General features: G+C 39.2%; 1 protein-coding gene across 4 annotated transcripts in view; it reads right to left on the reverse strand.

Annotated features, from left to right (window-relative positions):
• Positions 1-25,017, reverse strand: part of LRBA (LPS responsive beige-like anchor protein) — a 359,890-nt gene that overhangs the window by 82,219 nt on the left and 252,654 nt on the right. For all 4 annotated transcript variants that reach the window (XR_014223382.1, XM_082237533.1, XM_082237532.1 and 1 more), the window contains exons 41-46: positions 20,995-21,112; positions 20,048-20,150; positions 18,713-18,828; positions 18,470-18,582; positions 7,110-7,250; positions 4,986-5,105 (exon numbers count right to left, since the gene is read on the reverse strand). Coding sequence is in view for 3 of the 4 variants with exons in the window: in XM_082237533.1 (XP_082093659.1) it covers positions 4,986-5,105; positions 7,110-7,250; positions 18,470-18,582; positions 18,713-18,828; positions 20,048-20,150; positions 20,995-21,112 (711 nt within the window). In the remaining variant the exon portion in view is untranslated. The remainder of the gene's footprint in view (positions 1-4,985; positions 5,106-7,109; positions 7,251-18,469; positions 18,583-18,712; positions 18,829-20,047; positions 20,151-20,994; positions 21,113-25,017) is intronic.

A 25,017-nucleotide genomic window follows, 5' to 3' on the forward strand; every position in this document is an offset into this window, starting at 1 on the left:
ATGTTATTTGACTGTGATGGAGAAATTCCTGTTCTGATTACTACCACAAGGATTAGCAGGATTGGCATGGGAGGAAGGACTACTATCAGCTCACAGGAATAAGTACCTGTTTAAATGAGTTATTTCCTATTGCGCTTCCTGTTTCCTTTACATTGCCATTAATTAAAGCAATGTTTGGAAGTGCCCTTAGTTAGTAATAAGCTCATAAGAACTAACTTTATCAAGTTAGAAAAATCTTCAGTGTTATATTTTCCACAGCAACATCTGTCCCCAAGGTAACTTACTGGTAACTTAGCCTCACAGCACAAACTAGCTGTTACACTTCCACTGGAATATATGTTGTCACTCTCAATCTATTTTCAACAAATTACATCAAGGCGTCATTGTGTTTGCTCCCTCCCTCCCTTCCACTCAGTCTCTCGCCTTTCCCTCAACCAAAGAGTTCGGAGGGGGATACTGTCACAATTAGCAAACATATTGTCAGGGGTTCAGGAGCAGAGACGCAGAGAAGGGAGGAAGCAGAGAGCGAGGGGGAGGAATCCGAAGGGAAAATGAGTGATGATGACGACCCGAGATCTCCAAGCCTAAGCAGTGAGTCAGAGGACTCCCAAAAGGGAGCCCCAGTGAGCAGAGCAAGGGGGGGATCCGGGGGGACACCCCAGGAGGAAGGGAACAGAGGAGATTCAGAGAGTAGCAGCTGGAAGTCGGGACCCACGCTCATAACTGAGGGCGGCAGCAGCTGGAAGTCGGGACCCACGCTCAAGACTGAGAGCAGCAGGGAGGAAGGTAGCCAGGCATCGGGTTCCGGAGGCTGTCAGCAGGAGGGAGGGCACGAGTCAGGGGTGGTCACGCCCTCCTCAGAGAGCGAGGCAACGGTTAAGAGGAAAGTAGAGAGTTGGGCGCGCGCGCCAAGTTCAAATGCAGCGGAAGCTGGAGCAGTAAGCAGCCCGGAGAGTGAGCCAGGTCCCAAAGCCCGCCGCAAGGAGGCAGAAGGATCAGGGGGGTCAGCGTCAGAGGAGAGTAGAAGGGAGGAGGCCCAGGGGGGCAGAAGGACCCAGAGACGTAGGGAGAGGCGAAGGAGGTGGAGCAAGGCTAGGGTATTAAGCTGGTGTGCAAGAGGCGGGGACTCAGACGGGTCTACGCCGACCTAGGGCAGAAGGTGTAGAGCTGCACGCTGCAGTTCGGAAATGAAACCTGTAACTTAATAAAGACTCTTATAAAGTGAACGCTGGCGGACTTGGTCCTATGTGAGCTGGGACTGGGTGGCAGCTCTGACACATATGTACAACTTATTTTACTTTACAGCATAAAATGGATTATTGGTCAAGTATTAGGAAGCTCCTCTCAGTTGAAATCTGCTACTCAAAAATGAAAAGAAAGGGAGCATGTGAGTTGGTGGCATTGAGAGCATGTGAACCTGGGAAAACTGGTTGACACACCAGTGCATGTTGTAAGAAGAATCTCATGGGCCAGCTTTGGAAGCAATTTGTGTCATTTGGTATCACAACCCAGGAAATAAAGTTTAGAGTATACATGCGGTCACAACCAATCCTTGTCACTGTGTCATGAAAGCCCTAAGACTAGTGATCAAAGCATCGGGCTAATCTTGAATTACAGCTTAACCTTTGCTTGAACCTTGCATATTTTATTTTTGAGTGATGATACATTGTATTAGTTCCTTCCTGCCTATCTGGCCTAAACATTGCAAATTAATAGTAAAATGGCAGAGCGGGGAAATGTGCAAATTGCAGATGCCTTTCTCATTGTTACCTTCTTGTCAAGTGAATATATATATATATATATATATATATATATATATATATATATCCCCCAATGCTTTCCCCCACCTTCTCTCTAAGTCAAACATATGTTTTTACTCCATAGTTGTGTAGAATGTAAAGCATATTTTTTACTTTCCCAAAATACCTTTAAAATATTTGACAGATGTGAACTTTGACACAGTTAACTACAATTTGACTTTTACTGCAGATAATTTTCATCTGATGGATCATATAGCAAATAAGGACAGTCATCTTTTCTTCTGAACAAAGTTGTATGGGAACTGGCTGAATTCAGGTGAATTTACTCGATGTCAAAGGCAGGCTTTAAAACCATTTGTGTATGCATACTCTGACACTTACCAAATTAGCATCATTAATGGTGATGCCACTGGATCTCAGAAATAGTGATCAGTGGATCTCAAATTTCAGCAATTCAGGTGTTCTGAAATCCTTTTGAGTCATGCTCAGACCTCTGCAACTTTAGACAATGTTCAACAGCACTAGCCTGTCACCTGACTCAGTAAGTCTCCCCTGCACCTTCTCTTGTTCATGCTTATCTTGTTAAGCCTGACAGTGGTATAGGCATCAGGCTTAAGCCTTGGACTCTGCTGCAAGCATGCAGGAAGCACACAATTGAAACTAGAAAATACTGACTAATTTTCTCAGCCTTGGGAGGGTGCTGAATTGTGCCTGATGTTGGAGGTAAAGGTAAAGGGACCCCTGACCATTAGGTCCAGTTGTGGCCAACTCTGGGGTTGCGGCGCTCATCTCGCCGAGGGAGCCGGTGTACAGCTTCTGGGTCATGTGGCCAGCATGACTAAGCCGCTTCTGGCAAACCAGAGCAGCGCACGGAAACGCCATTTACCTTCCTGCTGGAGCAGTACCTGTTTATCAACTTGCACTTTGACTTGCTTTCGAACTGCTAGGTTGGCAGCAGCAGGGACCGAGCAACGGGAGTTCACCCCGTCTCGGGGATTCGAACCGCTGACCTTCTGATCGGCAAGTCCTAGGCTCTGTGGTTTAACCCACAGCGCCACCCGCGTCCAGAGGAATAAAGAACACTGGGGATCAACATTGACTAGTGTTCCTAGCCCTGCCCACTGGATGGTCTGGGATGGAGGCATCAGGGCAAACCAGAGTGCATTTCACCCCCTGTTTCTCTGTTCCAGGAAAATAAGGGCACTAATTGCTAAGAAGGATTTTATTTGAATCTTTGAGAGACAGTTATGATTTTGTTTATCTCGTAACAAATCATTCCTAGTTGAAATTTGCTTATCACTGTATCCTCACTGCACTGCCATTTTGTTTTTTAAAGTAAATGTCTTATCTTTCAGACGAAACAAGCCATATAACGGACACTGCAAATTAATGCACAAAAGGGTAATTTAAAGCTACTGTTGTATATACTAAATCAGCCTTCAGCCATTCAAAATCAGTTTATGATTTAAGGATAGTGCATATCATTTGAAAAGCAATTGCATTTTTGCATTACTTGCCATGGTTATAAGCTACATGGCAAAACCAAATGTATTGAATACATTAAAGATTATTTTAAATTATAGAATGTTTCTTTGCTTATATGTTAAAAATGCTGGATAAATGCCACACAGACATTATCATCACTGTTTATTTGGTTATCATGATTTTTTAAATTATTCATTAGTTCAGCTTCACATAATCAAATTAAGGTGCAGTAAAGAAAATAGGTCCTAAGAGAACATAGTGGTGTGTGTTTTTAATGTATCTGTTTTCTGAGGTGAGAAAGGAATGATACTTATTATGAAACTATTAGTATATACTGGTATGGCAAACAAAGATTCATAAATAAAATATATTTATTCTAATCACATAGGTGAGCAGCTAAATACTTTGCAGATTGGAACAGAATTAAACTTAAGTTTACATAGTAATTTTGGAGTACATAGTCAGTAAAAACAAGTAATTTAATTTGGAACCTATAATATGCCAAGTGTCAAACAGAATGTCAAATGGTTACATCTCCCACAACGTTTTTACTATAGATAGTCAACCATGTAATGAAATGCATTAAGTTAGGTGGGCTAAAAAAACATTTTGAACATAGAGTTCTCAAAAATGAACCCAACACTAAGTGAAGTCCCAGCATCATGTAAGATTTTGGACTATAAGACTGGAGGCCTTGCAGGGCTACAAGGCCATTCCTTGACAGCTTGTCCCACCTTTCTGGCCCATACAAACTTCCCTTTCCACATTGGTGACAAGCCCAGAGGGATGCCAAAAGCCATTTCCTATGTATGCAGGTGAAGTGCTTTGGACTATGGAACTAGCTTTATAGTTGTTTGCATCCTGACCAGTACTAACCATTTTTAATAATAATCTTCTTTTTTTCTATTTCATACCAACAAATATTAATTTAAGTTACTTATAGAGGATTAGTTAAATACTATGGGCTTCAACTTTATAAGATTAAAGCTTTACTGGGTCTTACAATTTAAGTTTTTGATTAGCTTCCTAGATCCTACTTATCCTATAAGTAGATGGGTGTCTCTTCTCCTTCAAAGTGACCATCTTATTCTTTTATGGAAAGAGGGCGGGGGTGGGGATAGCAGTACACTAAGAAAGCCAAGTTAGTCTGTGGTTACTTTGCCCCTTTGGCAAATAATATTAGAGTTCAGAGACACATCAATCTGATTTGATAGGCCTTTTCGGCAAAAGTCTGTCTCTGCTCATATTTTTGAAAGCATACATTAGTGGTCCTTGATCTCTGACCTCAGCATGCAGTATGTTGAATATAATAGTGTATATACGTTCAGGAGCTGGGGGTGCATAGTTACATCAATGCTGTAAAATAGCACACAGTTTTTAGCAGACTTCAGAGTCACCATCAGCCCATAATACTAAGTGAATTTATTTCTGTAATCTTTGCAGCTTCTTAAAGGTTATATGCCTAGCAAATCTAATAGATTCAAAATCATTCAGTATTAGTCCAAGAACATTTGACACACTCTAGTTACCCTCCCTTGTGTAACAAACTACTTGCCTCCACTTCCCTTCATTTCCCACTGTTGCCCTTCTGTTAAATCTTAGACTGCTAAGCTCTCCAACACAGGAACCAATCCCTTTGTAGTCTGTAAAGCAGTGTGCACTTTGATGGTGCTATATTAACAGAACATCATCCATATGAAAGCTCACTATAGGAAGTGAAGAATTGTCACTGAAGTTTACCTTGATATCAGAGGTGTCCCGTTGACTATTGCGCCATGCCCTTGAAATTGATGAAAAAGTTCTATCTGCATGGTCAAATTTGCCCCCTTGCAAGTTTAGGAAAAATGTTGTAAAAGGTTCCTGAGAAGAGAGAAACAGAAGCTGAAATATATTTTGCCAATTCTCAATTAGAATGAAACACTAAAGGTTATTACCAGGTTTTATTTTTGTGGAGAGTAAAAGAAAAACAACAACGTGGTAAGATATGTTTTGTTTTCCTAAAATAACTCATTCTACAGATCAAAACAATCAGTGAAAAACACAGGTACCCAAATTCACTTACATTTTATATCACTGTATTTCAATGCCTTTTAAACAACGGATACTATAGCTAGGAGCACGTTTATTCAGGTGATTAAAAAGAGGAAGTGTTTCATAATGGCAGAAGCCTTTCTGTCAATGAAAGTTGAAGCCTGGATCTAACTCATTTAATTCATTAGACTTATATATGCATATATACTAGGATCCAAGGGGCTGTCTGAGCTTTCAGGTGGCCTTGAGATATTCTGAATTATTTTATTTAAACAGCAAGCCCTTCCCCACCGTAACTCTTTGCAAACTGTTTTTGAAATTTCCCCCAGTTTCCAAAGTAGCTCGCATTTAGCTCTGGAGGTGCAGGGGCAAGAATTATGTTCAATAAAAGCAGATCTTTGGGGTGCATGGAACTAATTATGGGGCTCTCTGGATCCTAAATATTATCCAGAGTCAAAACTTTCCTATGACTATAACATCAGAATGTGCAACTTTACAGTTCACAATTAAGGAAAGAAAAATGTTTGAGCAATTGAAAAACCTCCTCCTAGTCAGAGGACACTTAAGCGCATATTAGTGGATAATTGCTTGAAATTAGCAAAGTACCATAAATTACTTCAAGGATTTATGTCTGCTTGTACCAATGTAACAAGGTTTAATTAATGATGTGCTGCTAATGCTTTCCCAAAGAAATTAGTTTCTATCAGATAAATCATCATTCCAGTTTATTTTAAAGAAACGTGGCCTGTTTCATAAATATTAGATGTCTGACCATCTGAAACACTATTTGTAAACATATTACAATATTACTTGAAAAGGGGCAATTCTATTTCTAGACTGCATCTTAAAAGCTTATTTTACATATCAGTGATTCACATGAAATCTGCCATAAGTGGTCAGATTATGTTTCATTAAAAACAACAACAACTTGCATGCAAAAAGTAATTCTAAACTAAAAGAAACATATAGAGAGAAACCAACTTTAAAAACATATTGCTATGACAGTCATACCTCATGTTGCGTCCGCTTCAGGTTGTGTTTTTTCGGGTTGCGGACTACCGAAACCCGGAAGTACAGGAACGGGTTAGGGTTCTTCTGGGTTTCAGCAGTCGTGCATGAGCAGAAGCACTAAATCGTGCTTTGCACATGCGCATTAGCGCTGAATCGCAACCCACATGTGTGCAGATGCGCAGACGCGGGTTGTGAACGCTGCAGGTTGTGAATATGCATCCAGCACGGATCACATTCGCAACCCGAGCGTCCACTGTATTTTGAAGTAATTGTAGTTCTGATAGGCAACAATTAGACATGGGGTGAGTCCAGAGTTCGCTAGTGGGTAGTCACAGGCAGAATCTGGATTTCCAGATCCCTCATCTCCTTGCAAGGCCTCCCTCCAAATAAAATGCCACCAGACAGTTGTGGAACCTTGCTGAGGGGCATGGGTTGTGGACTGGAGGGTTGAGAAGGAAGAGGAAATATGCAAAATGCAGGTGGTGGAACCTTCGTCTCCACATGTACAAAGTGCCTCTGCCTGATTTCCCACAAACACTCCTTTCCCTTAGTCCCCTGAACCAATATCCAATACCAGTGGACTTAGCGGGTCTGCTGACCCTTGTCCAAGCATTTTTTGGGTGCTCTGGAGGGTTAAAGGGCAGGGGGAGGTCAGCCTCCAACTGCTACCGTCATATGTGAAAGTTCTTTGGACTGAACCCATTGATTTTAATCAATTTTCAAAATCTCTGTTGCTGCCACCCCTTTTCGATTTGAAAAATCAATGCTCAGTTACAACTTCCCTTACAAATTTCAAAGAAAACTCTTTCAAAGTCTACTTACAATTCTTAACAACCAGGTGAGTGTAAAACTTGCTGTTGAATAGTGAGTGCCATAATGAAACTTTGGAACTTGATCATCTTCCCATGTTTCATGGCGGTCAGCAAAGAATGCAGCTCTTTTGGGATTCAGAGCCCCAATAGGCTATGGGTGAGAAAAAGAAACATACTCGTCACATTATAACATTGACATTTGTTGTCTTCCACTTAATTACTAGTCAAAATTAAACACATAGTACATTATTATTATTACTATGATAACAATAACAAGAATAATAAATCAAATGGTTTTGAATTTGGATGCAAGTAAGCATAATAAGAGGGAGGTAAGTGACCTTTTCCAACCCAGATGTACCTGTACAATCTTCTTACTTCCACTAGGAATTATTTTAAATCATCCTCTAATACAAACTTCGCAGAAGGCAGCAATGCATGAAGTAATTATTGCCAAGTGTCTCACATACATACTGCAAACACAAGTGGAACTGCTTCCCTTGGCAAGATCTGAATGCATTCAATAGCATGGATCATTCCCACCCAATCACTGTGTGGTCCCTTTCAATTCTATGACTCCTATTACTCTTTCTCTTCTCTCCCTGCAAACCCACAAACCTTTCTTTCTCTTAGAACCTCTCTTCCCCCCATCTCCCTCTACTTCCTTTTTTTTTCTTGTTCCCTTTCATGAGCGTGTCCAGGATTTTTGGGGGACTTTTGTTAGGGGGGGCAGAACCGATGTGATTGGTCAGTTAAGTATTTCTATTGTTTTACTTGATCGGGCCCATGTTCTTTTTGAATATGGAAAACCCAAAGCTAAGAGCTGTTAAGAGAGAGAGCTGTTAGCCCTCCAGCTTGCTTACAATACCAGGTTTCTTAACAGCTGCTGCTTGGCTCCTTCCTGGAGATGCTGCTGCTCCGGTCCCTGAGGGGACAACATTTGGGTGAGTCGCTGTTTCTAAGCCAGCCCCACAGAAAGGAAGAGAAGGGTGTGTGTGTAGGGAGTGGGGGTGTTGCTGGACACGGACCACCCATTGCCCCTTCTTTCCACCAGCCCTTCCCATTTACTATATTATTTCTTTAAATAATCATTTCCCACCCAAGCACACAAAGCTGCAATCTCATAAGTAGTAAAATATGGATAAGATACCAATTACCTGTAATTAACATTTTCCTTCCCAACCTGCAATTTATGAATACAGAACTGAATTTAAGTTGTGGGGAGTTGGGAGTTGAGAGATATAATTCTTCACTAGACTCCATCTTGGGCTCAAGGTAGTGGGGGGAAGGGCCACATATCAAATATCTACCCCAAATATGTACTACTTATCCATCTTTGGGACGTAATTTTCATTGGGGGGGAATTGATTCACCAGAGACTAGCAGAAATTAGTTTTAGAAAACTAGAAGCATTTATGGAATTCTTGTTCCCTTGTTACTTTTGTAGATGACAACATTGTTAATAGAAATAGACTGACATACTATCATTTATATTGTTACTTATCAATGGAACTGTACTTCGTTTTGCTTTTGTTGGTACATATCTTTCTTCTCCTTTCTTGACCAATAAAAAAAATGTCATTAACCACTGGAAGTTTTCTAATTTGAAATATTAGTTTTTAAAAGAAGTGGTTGCTATATAAAAGGGTTTTTATCTGCAGCAGAAAACATTCCAAGGAAGAATTAAGTTTAGTCTGATGTAAACTATTGCATTTGTCAAAGAACCATTATGGAATCTACTTCATCTTTTGCTTTGTGACACTATTCAGCCATGCTTTCTTTTGCTTTAAAAAGGAAGACAAAAAGATCATTGGTAAATAAATTATATTTAGTAACAATGTAAACAATACGGTGTTTGTATGGCATTAAGCTTTCAAAAATACGTTTTTTTGCTGCTCTTGCTTTTATTATTCTACAAATAAGACCACCACAGATCAATACTTATAGAATTACATTCACCGAATATAAAGCTAAAACCAATTAGAATTGATTTAATTCTCTTTTGAAAAAAGAAATAAAAGGTATCATGTGGAGATCCATACAGACAGAATGCACAGTATTGATTTTTAAACTAACCCCCCCCCCCTTCTTCTTTTTTTGCTACACTTGGTTTCTGAAACCTGGCAACAGGACAACCATCAAGGCATGTCATGTTTATTTGCAAGCCATACACACACACACACACACCAAATGTGGGAGAAAGGCTTACAAATAAAGAACTATGGAGTTGTGTACTGACAATGATACACTATCAGCTTACTCAGAGAAGTTACAGAGGGAATACACACATTGAATTATACATTACACAAATGCACTGATTTATTGTGGTAATAACATCCACCTCATTAAAAGATTCTGCTTTGCTGCAGTCGGAAGGCTACATATTGTTTACTGCTATAAATTAATGGCAGTACACAGAAGACTGTGGAACCCCTGTAACAATAGATCTGTAATGACAGTGCTGTATATCACGGCTTCCTCAGCAGCTTCATAATAAAATGGAGACAATGTATTGGGCTAATACATTCTACCATAGTGACCCATATTTTCCTGACAACTGCTATGAGGCCTTGCTAATAGTTAACTAATTATCAAACATTCGAGGCAAAAAACACTTCTAAAATTCTCTTTTTATCCTCTTATATAAAATGTTCAATTTATGTTTACTATCACACTCTGAAATGAGCTGGTAACTACTGTTCTACTTAATTGGCTTTGAAGAGGCATTATTTTAATATGGATGCCAAAGCTAGGAAATTCCCAGTCGTGATGCATCAGCCATAAATGTGCTTATGGAAACTGAGTGCCAAGAGCTGCTCACTGGCCCACACAGAAGAAATGACATTCACAGGAAAATGAGCAGTCCTTTGACCTACAGTAATACAATACATCTTACTTACTGCAGCAATGGGCTTAGCAATAAGGGCAACAGAATTAAATGGTTAGATGCTGCTATAAGAGATCCAAGAGTTTTAACTGAGAAATCCAGGCAGAAGATAAGCATGTTACTTACATATTCTGCAGGTGTTATAAAAGAAAATCCAACGAAGTCATATCCATGAGCTATTCAAAACCTTCTAACTACAACCAGCACATCTACAATCCCACTGACATCTCTTTCTGGGAGATACCACAATAATAAAATGAATAAACTAACAATATGCTGCCATTTCATGATACCCAAAGTGAGGTGGCTGAATCACACTATCTAATGGTGAGACTGGGATGGGTGTAGCTTCTCTGTTCCCTTATCCTTAGGACTTGGAAATGGCAATCAGGTTTGGGCTCCTCTCCTACAACCTCTTCCCTCCCCAGTAATCATTAAGGCCTACATCAACACCACCTGAGGCTAGCCATGATTGGATACAGGGCTAACCAGGTGTTTTAAAACAGCCTCAAAGCTGGTTTCAAATTCTGATTAAAAAACCAATGTTGTAAGGCTGGCCCTACAATTAGGCAGAGTGAGGAAGTTGCCCGAGACAGAAAATGCTTTTTTCTTTTCTTTCTTTTTCTTTCTTTCTTTCTTTCTTTCTTTTTGAGGAGGGGAGACAGAGAGTGACATTTGTTGGAAAACAGAGCTGTGCATATCATGTCCCTTTCCCTGCACCTGCTAAACTCAGACATAGTGAAGAATGCTGTCTCATCAGTGAGTGTAACTAAGTTTCAACGGCTAGCATGGTTGATTTCTAAACATAGAATATAGGCACACCTTGTCCTTTGTCTCTGGCCCTGCAACTCATTTGCATTTTAAATGAACTAAGCCTGTGCTGGTGCTAGGTGTTACCACAATAGCCTTGACCACCTGAGGGAAGAACTAAGGGAGATTTTTTTTCAGGGGACATATTAAAGAGAGACATCTAGCAGGGAGATGTTAATTCTAGGGAACTGTGCCATTATAGAATAATTGTCTAGAAAGTTTTTTCTCCATTAGCATATTTTTTGAAAAGTGGCACCGTGCTATACTAGGCCAACTTGAACACAAAACCTAACTAGTCTACAACTACAGGATAAGGTTTAAAGCTTAAACTGCACAGGAATGATAAAAAGGGTGGTTCGAGTCCACTCAACAGGAGGAGAAAATTATTAGTCACAAAGAAATTAAGCTGTTATATAGATTCTGTATACAGTGTGTGTGTGTGTGTGTGTGTGCGCGCGCGCGCGCGTGCACACCCACCCACCCCACATATAGTCACTCAGCTACTGGGCTATATTCAAGGTCTTGTTACTAATACACAGTGGTGCCCCGCAAGACGAATGCCTCGCAAGACGAAAAACTCGCTAGACGAAAGGGTTTTTCAGTTTTTGCGTTGCTTCGCTAGATGAATTTCCCTATGGGCTTGCTTCGCAAGACGAAAACATCTTGCACTTTTTTCTTAAAGCCGCTTGAAGAGGCGCAGTTGCGACGGACCGTGCTTCACAAGACAAAAAACATCGCAAGACGAAAAGACTTGCGTAACAAATTAATTTTGTCTTGCGAGGCACCACTGTATAAAGCCCTTAACAAACTGAGACCAGGTTACCTGAAAGACTACCTGCTCTTGTATAGACCCATAAGGTCACTTAGGCTATCTGGGAAATTGCTTACAGAATATCAGCAGGGCGTTGACAAAAACAATATGGTATTTTCTGCCTTTGCCCCTGCATTGGACAATGCCATATGTGAAACATTATCAAATAGTTGCTTCAGACATCCTGTGAAGACATAAAATTTTGCCCAAGTTTTCACTCTTTCATTATTTCTCTCTCCTCCAATCTCTTTCACACACTTAGGTAGCTTGGGGATTAATGAATATCAAGGATGCAATCCAAATCCCATCAGCCGAGCCAACATGGTCAATTGTCAGGGATGATGGGCGCTGGAATCCAGCAACATCTGGAGGACCACAGCTCGGCTAACCCTGCTTTATCTATAGCTTTCTCAGTCTGTTTCATACATGGGGAAACACGAAATTTTTCAACAAGCTAGTTAGTCCCTTAGGTACTACAGTGTTTTTTGTCCCATATTAGTATCATCAGCACCATCTGAGCATTATTAGTAGGGTTATTATTGTATACACAGATCCAAAAAAAAAGGGGGGGGGATAGACTCTTGTTTTTTGTCATAGCTAATGTGTCCAAACCAAACAACAACAATCCACCTTGTGATGTTATGCTATTCTCAGTGGCTTCCATGGAGCTTTATGGGGTTGTAGGCCAGGGACACAGTAAAGAAGAGGGAAAACTTGCCCACATCAACCAACATGGACTTCAAAAGTGTTGCAACATGTACAGAGCACATACAGATACAGCATGTATTCTTCAGTATTTGGCCCATTCAAAAGTGGTCATGATGCACTTGTAGAAAACTATTCCTAGAGTTCTGTGGGAAATTCTTCTAGGAAGAGAGAAAGGTTCCTCTCATTTTCAATTACTGTAGAAGGATTCAGCCTAATGGATCTATGACTTTCTATCTACTGAAAATGTGTTTTTAATTAATGAAAGACACTGAATTAAAATTACTTTTCATCTAACATGTGTTCATTTTTCTACTGTTCAAATCCTATTCACATAGTCTCAGCCTATTCCACACAATAAATCATATTTTATAGTGTCACAAAATAGCAGTGGCTTTGGGATAATACCCATGACGTGTGCACAACACAGACACTAACCTAACAATTCTAATCACTCTTATAATACAGCATATTTAGTTTTAAATGTAAATATCTTTACAGTTTTTTTATATTTTATTATTATTATTGTGGCAAAGGAGCACAGATAAGTAGCCCATGGTTGGGTTGCTTAAGGGTCATATGCCTTGTTCATGGCTCAGACAACTATTTGTAGCTGCTGCTTTTATCTGACTGACAAGTATAACCAATGGATTGTGATAAGCATTTTTATCAAGCCCATGGGTATTTTGTTGTGTACACTGAAGACATGGTGTGTTGCTATTACTGTTATCACTTCATACTCCTGATTTGATTTAATACCTTAAAAATACACCTAAGCCGTAGAGGTTCTATAAGTGCATTTTTTGAAAAGCAATTTATTTAAATAGTCCTATGAAGAGATCTTTGAATATGCACTAGCTAAACTGGAGAAGTAATGTTTTACACAAACTATAACGACTTTAACCAAATTAAGAACACTGAATGCACTTGGACCATGTGTGGTATGTTAGTTTTGAAGTAAGTAAACAAAATGTTAAAATTCTACATATCAAGCAAAGATCCTTGTTTTCAGATTTTAAGGACTGAAACTACAATTGGAAGCTCTAGCCCTGTGAAATATGCACTAGGGCGAATTTCCATTCTGTTCCCCCACAGTGTTGCATTGGAAACTATTTCTGAAAGCTGTACAGGACAGTGAAAGAAGCTTCTGCAGGCATGCTGCCACTAAACAAAGCATGTAAAAGCTGCATGCAAGTGTGAGGTTCATAGGATCAAGGTATTCTGGGGTTTTATTTAAATAAGACATATAGACTCTGGAAACTATTAAACTGCACCTCTACCCTAAAGCTGATTTTTTAAAAGTTCATGTCAATCTTTCATTAAATAGTGTTAGCTCTCATTCTACTCCCCCCCCTTTTTTTGTTTAGAGTTAGACTTTTATCCTGCCTGATAGCAAAGGCTCCAGAATTCTACAGAAGCATGATACTAGATTACATGGTTAAACACTGCTAGTGCAAGAAGTAGATAAAGTTTTGGCACAGTATATTTTTGGTAAAGTAAAACATCTTCAACAGTTGTTCCATAAATTAAAGATAAATATATTAAACAATACTTTAAGGGGTTTTGTTTGTTTTTTACCTTTTCCCAAAATCTCACTATTCATCATTAATAAGCCTCGCAAATAGTATCTTCTGGATTGTTGCTTTAAATAAATGATAGTTACACATCTCTAACTCAGACATAGGGGGAGGCGGGTCACATTGATGCAAGGGGCAGATTGATACACCAACAGTATTTCAAGATCGAGAAACGTTATTCGTGCCGTGACATCACTAAAACGTGTCTAAACGTGTGAGTACAACAGTTGCGACCGCACCGCCCGCCAGTTAGCCGTTGGCGTTTGATGAGTGTAGGTGTGTTTTTAGGGCAGGCAACTAAAAAAATATGTGAAATGTAAAAGTGTTGCAATGCTGTTTTACGTCATTTAGTTAAGATTTAAAAATACCAAAGGTAAGTCATTCCACTCAGTAATCAGGATTACACATGATTTTTAAATAACTTCAGTGGTTTTATTAATAACTGTTAGTTTTTTGAAAATGTCCGTTGGATTACTTTGATACACTAAGACACGGGGCACATTGATACATATAAAAGTGCCCCACTAGTGTACAATAGTGCTCCAATATACAAGTTTGCATGAAATCTCTAAACTAGTTATTCTGTTTATGTGATGGCTGTTGTGTTGGATTAGTATTGGCTCCATCCACTATGGCCATTCGCCATGGGTATCAACAACCAATTATCAAGTGTCATATCTCAGGGGAAAAACCAGGATCTTGTCTTCTCCATCGTAGAAGATAAGGCAAGCGTTGATTTCAAGGATGTTGTTTTGCAGGTGCCAAAACCAAATTTCTCAAAGGGCACATCTCAAACATCATCTCTTTATACTTTTTCTATTGACTTAAGTGGATATAATGTGCAATAGAAGCTAAAGCTTAAGTAATTATCTAATTTTTAATAAGCATTTTGTTTAAATTACTATTTTTTGACTACCTAATGTGAGTTCTTACACTTCTTTAAGTTTTTTGAAAGATTTTTTAAAAAAATACTGTAGATAGGTGTTTGAGGAAAGATAAATACAGTAGTACCTCGGGTTACCATGAAGAAGGCTGATCGCCGAAGAATTGATGCTTTTGAATTATGGTGCTGGAGGAGACTCTTGAGAGTCCCATGGACTGCAAGATCAAACCTATCTATTCTGAAGGAAATCAGCCCTGAGTGCTCACTGGAAGGACAGATCGTGAAGCTGAGGCTCCAATACTTTGGCCACCTTATGAGAAGGAAAGACTCCCTGGAAAAGACTCTGATGTTGGGAAAGCTGGAGGGCACAAGGAGAAGGGGACAACAGAGGACGAGATGGTTGGATAGTGTTCTCGATGCGACCAGCATGAGTTTGACCAATCTGCAGGAGGCAGTGGAAGACAGAAGTGCTTGGCGTGCTCTGGTCCATGGGGTCACGAAGAGTCGGACACGATTAAACGACTAAACAACAACACCTCGGATTAAGTACTTAATTCATTCCGGAGGTCTGTTCTTAACCTGAAACTGTTCTTAACCTGAAGCACCACTTTAGCTAATGGGGCCTCCCACTGCTGCTGCGCTGCGGCTGCACAATTTCTGTTCTCAACCTGAAGCAAAGTTCTTAACCCGAGGTAATATTTCTGGGTTAGCAGAGTCTGTAACCTGAAGCGTATGTAACCCATGGTACCACTGTATAAGTTTTGATGTTTTGATAAGAAAGCCTGCCATCAAGTCTATGATATGTGTGAAACACTGTTAGCTTTGATACATAATTTAGATTTTAAGTAACAAATTGTATGGCTAATTATGATCTCTCAGAGTAAAAATTGTTTTTTTCATTAATTTTTTGTAAATAATTACCTTTCTCATACAATTTACGCTTTGTATCAAAGTGCCCCATCAAATGTATCAAAGTGCCCCTAGGTGGGGCAGAATGATACAAAACCCATTTTTTACTCAAGTCATTATATTCTCATTGTCTTCTAACTTCAATGCTTCTTTTGATTGCTATTATAATATTGATTAGTTATGCCATGCATAAAGCAAAAATAAAAATTATTTGACTCACTTTTGTTACATAAAATATGAGATTGAATTTTTCTGCATCAATCTGCCCCACTTCCCCCCTAAATCCCATAGAGCTCAGTGGGACTTAGCATTCGGTATCAGTGTTAAGGATTTCAAACTTGATTTCATTTAACACTGGGTCAGATAATGAATATGAGCTCAGCAGGAAGAACAAAACACAGTTATGGGTGATGGAGCTTGAATACTCCATACAGTGACCAAACCCTGAAAAATGGACACTGACAAGAAGATAGCATTAATCGGAAACCGCACTTAAAATGCAGCAGATAAAAGAAGTGCTGTCTGATCAACTGCAATTAAATGCAGAGAGAATGGATCATAAGGTGAAATGCAGATTGCAAAGACACAAACATTCAATTCAATACACAAACAGCGCCTGGAGAACAACAGCAGCAATAAATCAACACTCAGACAGAAACGTTGCTAAGATAATGCACTAGAGGTTAAAATGCATACAAAAGCCTGGGGTGTTTTTTTTTAACTGTATGCTTAGCTACAACATAAATTTTAAGTACTGTAGCCCAGTAGAATCTTTGCACTTTTATTTTTCAGCTGTGAGAATGGAGGATTCTCTCTCTGTGTGTGCTCACCATTACAGGTCTTAAAGCATTTCCACTACCTGTTTTACAATCTTTATCTTATTTTACCCTCTGGAAGGATTTGCTAGAATCCTAAGGAGCTCACCTTGTACTTAGAAATGAAACACAGCTACATTTCGAAGCATCACGACTGGAGAGGGAAATGGTAAAATGGAGGTATAAATGAGTGACTTCAGTTATGGCTAGAAAGGAGCAACAGAGCCTACAAAAAGTTAAACAACTCTGACGAAAATAGCAGTATACACACATTACAGTGCCATTAGCTAGGCATAACAGCATCAGCAACGTGATTGGTTAGCAGGCCATTTTATTTATTTCATCTCTTACTCAGTTGGTGCTGCCAGATGTGCAGCTTTTTCTGGACATGAGAGAGATGCTGTAGGAAACAAGTGAGCATCACAGACTATGTATATTTGACATATAAAAAACCTATTTTGAGGCTAGCTATGAAGACACTAAAAGATAAAGTTGGTCCAGTCGTGACCAACTCTGGGGTTGCGGCGCTCATCTCGCTTTATTGGCCAAGGGAGCCGGCATACAGCTTCCGGGTCATGTGGCCAGCATGACTAAGCCACTTCTGGCGAACCAGAGCAGTGCACAGAAATGCCGTTTACCTTCCCGCTGGAGTGGTACCTATTTATCTACTTGCACTTTGACGTGCTTTCGAACTGCTAGGTTGGCAGGAGCAGGGACCAAGCAACGGGAGCTCACCCCATAGAGGGAATTCGAACCGCCAACCTTCTGATCGGCAAGTCCTAGGCTCTGTGATTTAACCCACAGAGCTACCCGGTTTATTCAATCTACTGGTAGTTGAATCCATATTGAATCCATAGGTAGTTTAGGCAACTGCCTTTGATTTACACTTCAGGGAATGGATGCTTCAGATCTCCTTTCTGCTTTGGGTATCTCCAGTTTCTTACATCTCTCCTGCAAATAGTAGCCCTATTAGATCAGATCTAGGGATCCATTAAGCCCAGCGTCCTCCTTCACTTCTTCTTACAAGAAACCTTTACAAAAAACTTCGTAATTTATGTGAAATGTATGATAAGTTAACAGGGACATCATTTGACCAAGAAGTTTTTTCTTTTAATCCCAGGCAAATGGAGACTTGGTAGTAATAAAGAAAAGTTACTTGGTATATACGTTCAACAAAGGCACACCTATAATAATTTTATACATTCTAGGACCAGGTCCTGGTTTTTAATACAGGTTTGGATACAACTCCCTGTGCAGGCAATTTCATGTATTATACTCAACTTCTACTGAAGACAGACAAATTAGGAGTTCATATTTCTATACTCATATCCACATGCATAACATCTACTGACTATGAAAGTTTGGGGGCTTTAATACCAGTACAGGGGCACTCAGTACTATAGAACTGCACACCAACTGCGGCCTGCCTCCTCTTCTAGAATGAATTGCTATTCTTTCAGGAGAAAATTAGCAGGGCTGGCATGAGGGGTTATTTTTACTGTTTAAAGCATTAGTCTACTCTCATGTGCATCCTTGTCTTCAAGTGAAGCTGAAATCTTTTAAGCCTAAATATATCAACTTTGTAGTTATATATATGTTTTTTTGAATCCAAATCAACGTTGCTGGGCTACACTGTTTGAATACATAAAATACATTTTGTAGCAGCATTTGTCCGTCCCCGTCCCCCCAGTGCTATTTTGCTAGAAAGAGGTGCCGGAACTCACCATGAACACCTCCCTCATTCTCTTAGAATGGCAATGGCACCCACCTAAGAGGTGCAGGAACTGAGTTCTGTCATGTTCCGGCTGAAAAAAATGTCCTGCCCACCACTATTCTCTTACAGAACTGTCAAACTGACAAGTATCTACTGACAAGAAACATGAAAAACACATGTACAAAATACTAAGACCTACCGTACAGTATTATCATGTATTTGATATAATAATATGTAAACGCCACGTAAAAAAAAATACCTTTGACAAATCTCTGAAGTTGCTTGGAAGCGTAAGGTCCAGTTCTTCTGATTCATAGTTAGTGATAACCCAAGGAAATACCGGGTACTGGTTTAAATCATTGTAAGTACGCCCTGGAGATCAAGATGAACAATACTTCTTTGAGAGGCAACATCAGAATTCTTGTTATTAATATCTGCAACATACTATGCAAAAATGAATTATTTGTCCAAGTTATCCTTTAGGAAGCACAACCATTATTACCTGCTATAGTGTTTAGAAACATGAGGTATTCAAAATTTGAAATTTCTCTGTGCTGCCATCGCTGGGTCATATTTGATGCTTTAAAGATCTGACGCGGACTGGCCATAGAAATGCGCCTGAAAGATAAAATCTTTATGTTATGTAAGATACTGTGAAATCATGCCACATCCACTTATTCCCTCCAAATATCATCTTCTCCTTTTAATAAGTTATCCTTCTTGATACAAGACTGATGGGGCTAAAGAGCATCATTTAAACTTGACAGTTTTTTAACATTAAAACTGTAACATCAAGATCACCAGCAACAAAAAGGTACTAAAAGCGCTCTTCTAGCCCTAGCCAAATTGGGAACTTAAGTTCCAGCCCATTATACAGCTTTGCTATCAACCTCCTTGACCTCAAATGAGACACATATCTTGGTCTCTTCTCCTTGCTGGAAGGGGAACTCCAACTTTTGATGTTTCTCACCGCACTCTTCAGATGCCTTAGAGTTACACACAATGGTCCTAGTATCTTCACAAATCTCAAACTGAGAGTTAAAGTGAAAGATCAGGCTCAAGGCATCCCAGCCCAGCTTCAAGGCAAAACATCTGGTCTCGGGTGCCTCCTTGCCTTTCACTCCAGTGCATTCTCCAGTCTTCACCTGCAGGTGGGCAATCAACTACAACACCATACCACAATGACAAAACTGCTTGCTAGCTCCTCACATCCACTTTTAATTTGTCACAAATTTCAAGTGCTGCAGAATTTAAATACAATTTTCAAATCTTGGAGGCCTAAAGAAGCCACACTCCTTAACTTAGTAGTTAATTTTCCATGTGATTCCCTTTTAATACATGGGATCATTTCAGAAAAGCAGCCACTTCACTATAAAGCAGCCACTGTCTTTTAATTCTGGATCTGGTACAATTTCTGCCCATCACAATCAGAGTGTGCCTTTTTCCTTCTACCAGTATTTTGCCTCATTCTCATATCACATACAGCACTGAGAACAACATGTATGCCTTCCAATTCAGCCTTCATTTTGTGATCATAGACCACTGATTTTATCCAACAACTATTCATTCTATTCCAGTTTTCCACATCTTACAATTATCATGTTATCTGCTAATATCTGCATCATCCAAACTTCTAAGTATTATTTCATTTTCCTAGTAGACAGTAAGCATAAGACAATTGTGCCTGCATAGGGCATTCTGAAGATAGCAAAGAAAAGGACAGTGTTACTGAAACAAGGCAGTGGAAACTGCTCTCTTTTTCTTGTTTCCACTTCCTTCCTGTGTTTCAGATCATGCTTGTTTGCTCTGTTTCCTAGAGCCAGAGGATTCTTCATACCTAGTTTGGGGCAATCCAAAACTAGTACCAATCCCAACACGAGGTAGACAATTAACCACTTTCTTTACTGTAGCAGGATCTGGAAAGTTGAACATGACAGCAACTGTGGATAAAAAGAATTGATACATTATTCACTTCAATTATGCTGGGTTTCTTGGTATAATGAAAATAACAGTTCTCTGGAAATTCAATGCATATATCTTTAAGTTACTTCCCTGATATAATGGCCTGACTTGCATGAAAAAGTAAGCCAAATTATCGCTTACCCAGACCACATGAATGTATGGGCTCCTGGATAGCAGCTCACAGCTGCTTTACTTTTCTCCTCTGTCCTTTTTGCTTCTTTACAAGGACAAATCTTGGCTGCAGCTCATACTTAGTGAGGAGAGAGTTTGACCATGAGTCCTGGTTTAGAAGCTACATGAAGCCTAACTTTGGCTTAGCTCAGTGTGGCACAGAAGCAAAAGGAACTGGGGAGAAATAAGATCAGTCTGGAACAATTATTGCAGCTTGAGCCTAGAACACACAAACTAATGATACAAGTTTCTAGTGGGAAGTGAAAAAGAGGACTAATTGCGTTCTTCAGCAATATAACCTTCTAACACTACAACCAAAGGATGAAATGGCTATTCACATGTAAGAGGCAGGAAATGGAGTGCCACAGAGTTCTGTCCTCGGCCCATTTTTGTCTTTCTAAATGACTTGGATGAAGGAACTGAGGGGATGCTCATCAAATTTGCAAATGTCAGCAAACTGGGAAGGGTAGCTAATGCCGCAAAAGACAGAATCGGGATTCAGTATTACCTTAACAGATTGGAAAACTGGGCCCAAACTAAGAATGATTCCTATTTTAAAATACAATCCATAGCAGTAATCATCATCATCATCATCCAATCAAACAGGCTGATACTTCAAGCCTTCCAGTACTATTTCCGGTAGAGTATTACCTCTGTTTGCCATAAAGATTTCCAGTGCTGTGTTTTGCAAGAGATACCGCCGAGAAAAGACTGATCGAATCTCTGAGAACAGCCATTTCCCATGGAGTCCTTCTGTATAAGCAAGTATCTAATTAAAGAAAGATAAGAGATGCACTTAGTCAACTCAAAACAATGTAAGCAACTATTCAGACATCAAAACATATTAGCCATGCATGACTATCACATATTGTCTTAACAAGTTAAAATATGAATAAGAATTCACAAGCAGGAAATCAATCCAGGAAATCAGTTAGCTACAGTTTCTTATTGTTAGGGTTAAGGAACTATGGTTAATGGTATCCAAACAAGACAACATATTGAGCTGTGGTTTAATATGCTATCTTGTTTGAAACCATAGTTTCTTGGTTCTGCCATAATGAGAAACTGTTATTAAATGTAGATTCCTGCTTAATTTCCTCCCTCATGCACATGACTGCACAAAGCTCATTCTTAGAGATGGAGGAGAAAATGGTTAGTCCCCTTTTTGTAGTAGACAAACTCAATGGGGAGAAATTGAAGTTTTCACATCCAGTTTTGACTACCCACAGTTTAGTACTTTGTCTGAACCTGGACAAACTGTGGTTGGTCTTAACTATGGTATACTGAAGCAAGCCAACTTCAGACTGTGGCTTAGGAAGCTGGCTTCTTTCAATAAACTATAGTTAAGATTAATGACAGTGTGGTTTGGACGTAACATTAAAATATAGTTAATTTGAAATGGAAGCAAAAACTTCCTCTCTTCTTGCAGCCATGAGTGAATACTAGACTCATTTTAGGAAACAACGAAGCAGTTTATCATTATTATTAATATAGCCTTCATGAAATAATGTTTGCCTAATATAGATAAGCAAAGGCAGCATTATCTATAGCGAAGTGAAAAATAGAGGCATGCTATCTGTTTATTAAAAGTGCTTCTAAGCCACCTTTTTTTAAGATTTCTTATTACTTGTTTGTGAGACAAGTTATTGTGGGTAATAACCTTGTGGGTAAGTACTTACACTAAAATAAGTATTAGTAGGACCAGCTTGCCCAATGGGCTGAAGCCAGAGCAATAGCCTCCTGGCAATCCGCTGCTTCTTCCAGTGTGACACCACAACAGCCCTGACTTTGATGATGCCTCTCCCACTGCCCTGGTAAGCCGCATGGATGCTACTGCCAGGAGGCTATTGCTGTGGCTCTGTACCACCAAACAAGCCACCGCTGTTGCGCTACAAAACAAAACTGGCTTACATAATTTCTATCTTGTGGTCTAGATTTCTGCTCTGAAGTACACAGTCTTTTTATCCCAGGCACTGACCTGAGTCAGTGCTTACACCATTAAGAATTTTTACAGAAGCATGAAACTTTTTAGAGTTACACGCCAGGATTCAATGAGTTTCTAACGCCTGCCAAGGACACCCACGTATGATTTCAAGTCCCCACCCTTCGAGCAGCAAAGCTCCTTCACGCATTGCATTTCATAATCTGCATTTGGAACTCATCATGGTGCTGAGATTTTTAGGGCAAAACTAAGGAGGATGTTAGGCCTCTCATCTTTTTTTCCCTCAGCAATATCAAGTAATACAAAATGCATGACATTACATCATTGCATTCTTGAGCTCTTGTGCTCCTGGAAGCTGAAGCTAATTAAACTGACTAGAGGAGAACATAGCTGGGACTGCAATGGGTGTCACCTCGCCATGCATGTTATATCACAAGATGTTAGAAGGAAGGTAGGAGTCAGAGAATACATGGGGCTGCTTTCAGCAGTGGATATGCCCCCTTGGATTCTGAATTAATTTATCAACAAATAAAACCCTTATTCTTTGAACACCAGAGTTAAAACCCATGATTTCCTTGATCTTTCTAGCAATACACAGTAATGCAAACAGAGGGCTGATGAAAAGTTCACAGCTCATAGTAAATGGACAAAACTTGGTTATGATAAGAATTACAACTAGATTTATATTAGGACCCCAAATGCAACCACAGAAACTCTAATAAGCATCATCGAACAATTCCTGATGAATCAACTATTAGAAGTTATCAGTTTAGAAGCAGCTGAGGCCTAACTAAAACGTGCCTTCATTTCTCGTTGGAACAGTATCTGCCTGGTCTGTAGATTCACTTCAAAGTCTCTGGAGTTCAATTAAAACTGGATTAGGTGAAAGCAAACCTTCTTTGGGACTTTCTGTTCTTGGAAACTCCACACATACTGACAGCACCCTAGACAGAGGTCTAGCCCTCCAATGAACCAGTTGCTATGGAAACTGCATCATTACCACAGCTCCGCTCTTATCACACCAGGCATATTAGTTTGAAAGATACTGAACACACACACACTGATTCAGAGTATGCTACTTATGGTGTCCTTAAAAAGCTGCACCTTCTTTTGTTCTTATATTTTTATCAAACAGGTATGCATTTTCAGTTTAACCATTTGAAAGCAGTAAAGTGATAAAGATATCTGTATTATTTTAATGAAAAAGGCTCTGAAGTGGTAATCTACTGACTATATGCCTTAAGACTTCAAAACAATGTCCCAAATCTCTTTAGTCTATTCCTGAAAATGTGCAATTTGTCCTTTTGAATTTAGGAGGGGTTATTAATTTTAGGTCAACAAATAGCATAACCTTACAAGTGGTGGCAGTGGTATATTTTGTGGGGAGGTGAGTGGGAGTTAGGAGTGACTGACCCAGTGACCCATGGGACCATCACACTCCTCCTAGTTTTACTTTCCAAATGCTGTCTAAAAAGATTGTGAGTAGTATTGAACTAAGTTGTACTCAGAGTACAGCCTTTGAAATAAAAAGTATGACTAACTTAAGCAGTGATTTTAATGGGAATACTTGGAGCATAAATTAGTCTGACTGGGTGATACCTGACTATAGCTGCCCTCACTGCTCCACTTATCTAGGAGTAAGTCTCATTGGATTCAATAAGACTTACTTTTCAGTAGATATGACTGCAGTCTAAGTCACGATTAAGTATGAAAAAGCATAATATTCCAATGGAGCAACAGAATAAAACAGTTACAGGTATAAGCTACAAGCACCATGGTCTTCACATGAAATGAAATTCCTACCGATTTTAATGGGACTTATATCTGTAGTATATTTGCTAAATTATTAGTTATCTTGGGGACACGAGCAATTAAATCTGCAAATAGCTTACAGAACTAAATGAGTAACTAAATCACTTCATCATTTTTATCTGCTACGCAATGTAAGCCGCAAAGCAAAGAACTAAATACTGGAAGCAAAATTTCAAAAACAAATTATTGAAGCAAACATATTTTTCAAAGAATAAAAGTGATTAAAACACCATCCATTACATATTTAAAGAATACCGAAGCAGAATATTTAATCTGTGCTTTTAAAGTTATTTTTTAACGTCAATTTTGAATAAAAGAGTATATAGAGTATACTCTGGGAAATATAGAGTATTCTCTCTAAAATCTGATGATGCCACCAGCAGAGCATTTATTCTATGCAAACATTATGAAAAGTCACATTATAATGTGCATGCAATTTATATTTAATTATGTATGTACGCTATAACATCTGTTAATTCTCTTTTTCTTTACAAGAGAGAAAGGAATTTTTTTATGTGTTTCTTCCTTATAGGCACCTAAACATATCTAATATATAGAGCAAGGCAGTGATGTTAATGAAAAAAAGGAAAGGTATCCCAGACATCAGTTGCATTCTTATTTCAAACAATGTTTAATTGTCAAATGTTTATTCATGTAACTACTGAATCTAGCATCCTAGCATCCTTTTGCCCCTTATTCCCACTGCAGACTGATACACAATCTCATTCTCTTCTTTCATGGATGACAAACTCAATTAAACATATTCATTATTTTAATGTTTCAATAGACATCTTAGAAAGCACAAAGAATTAAAAATAAATAAATAAATAAATGCTATGTGACCTTTGCATCGATCACACTAAAATGGTTTAGATCTGAGTAAGGAGGCAAGACGATTTGGGAAAAAAGCTCTTATGTTT

This window comes from Podarcis vaucheri, assembly GCF_965113315.1.
Source record: "Podarcis vaucheri genome assembly, chromosome: 9".
NCBI classification, from domain to species: domain Eukaryota; kingdom Metazoa; phylum Chordata; class Lepidosauria; order Squamata; family Lacertidae; genus Podarcis; species Podarcis vaucheri.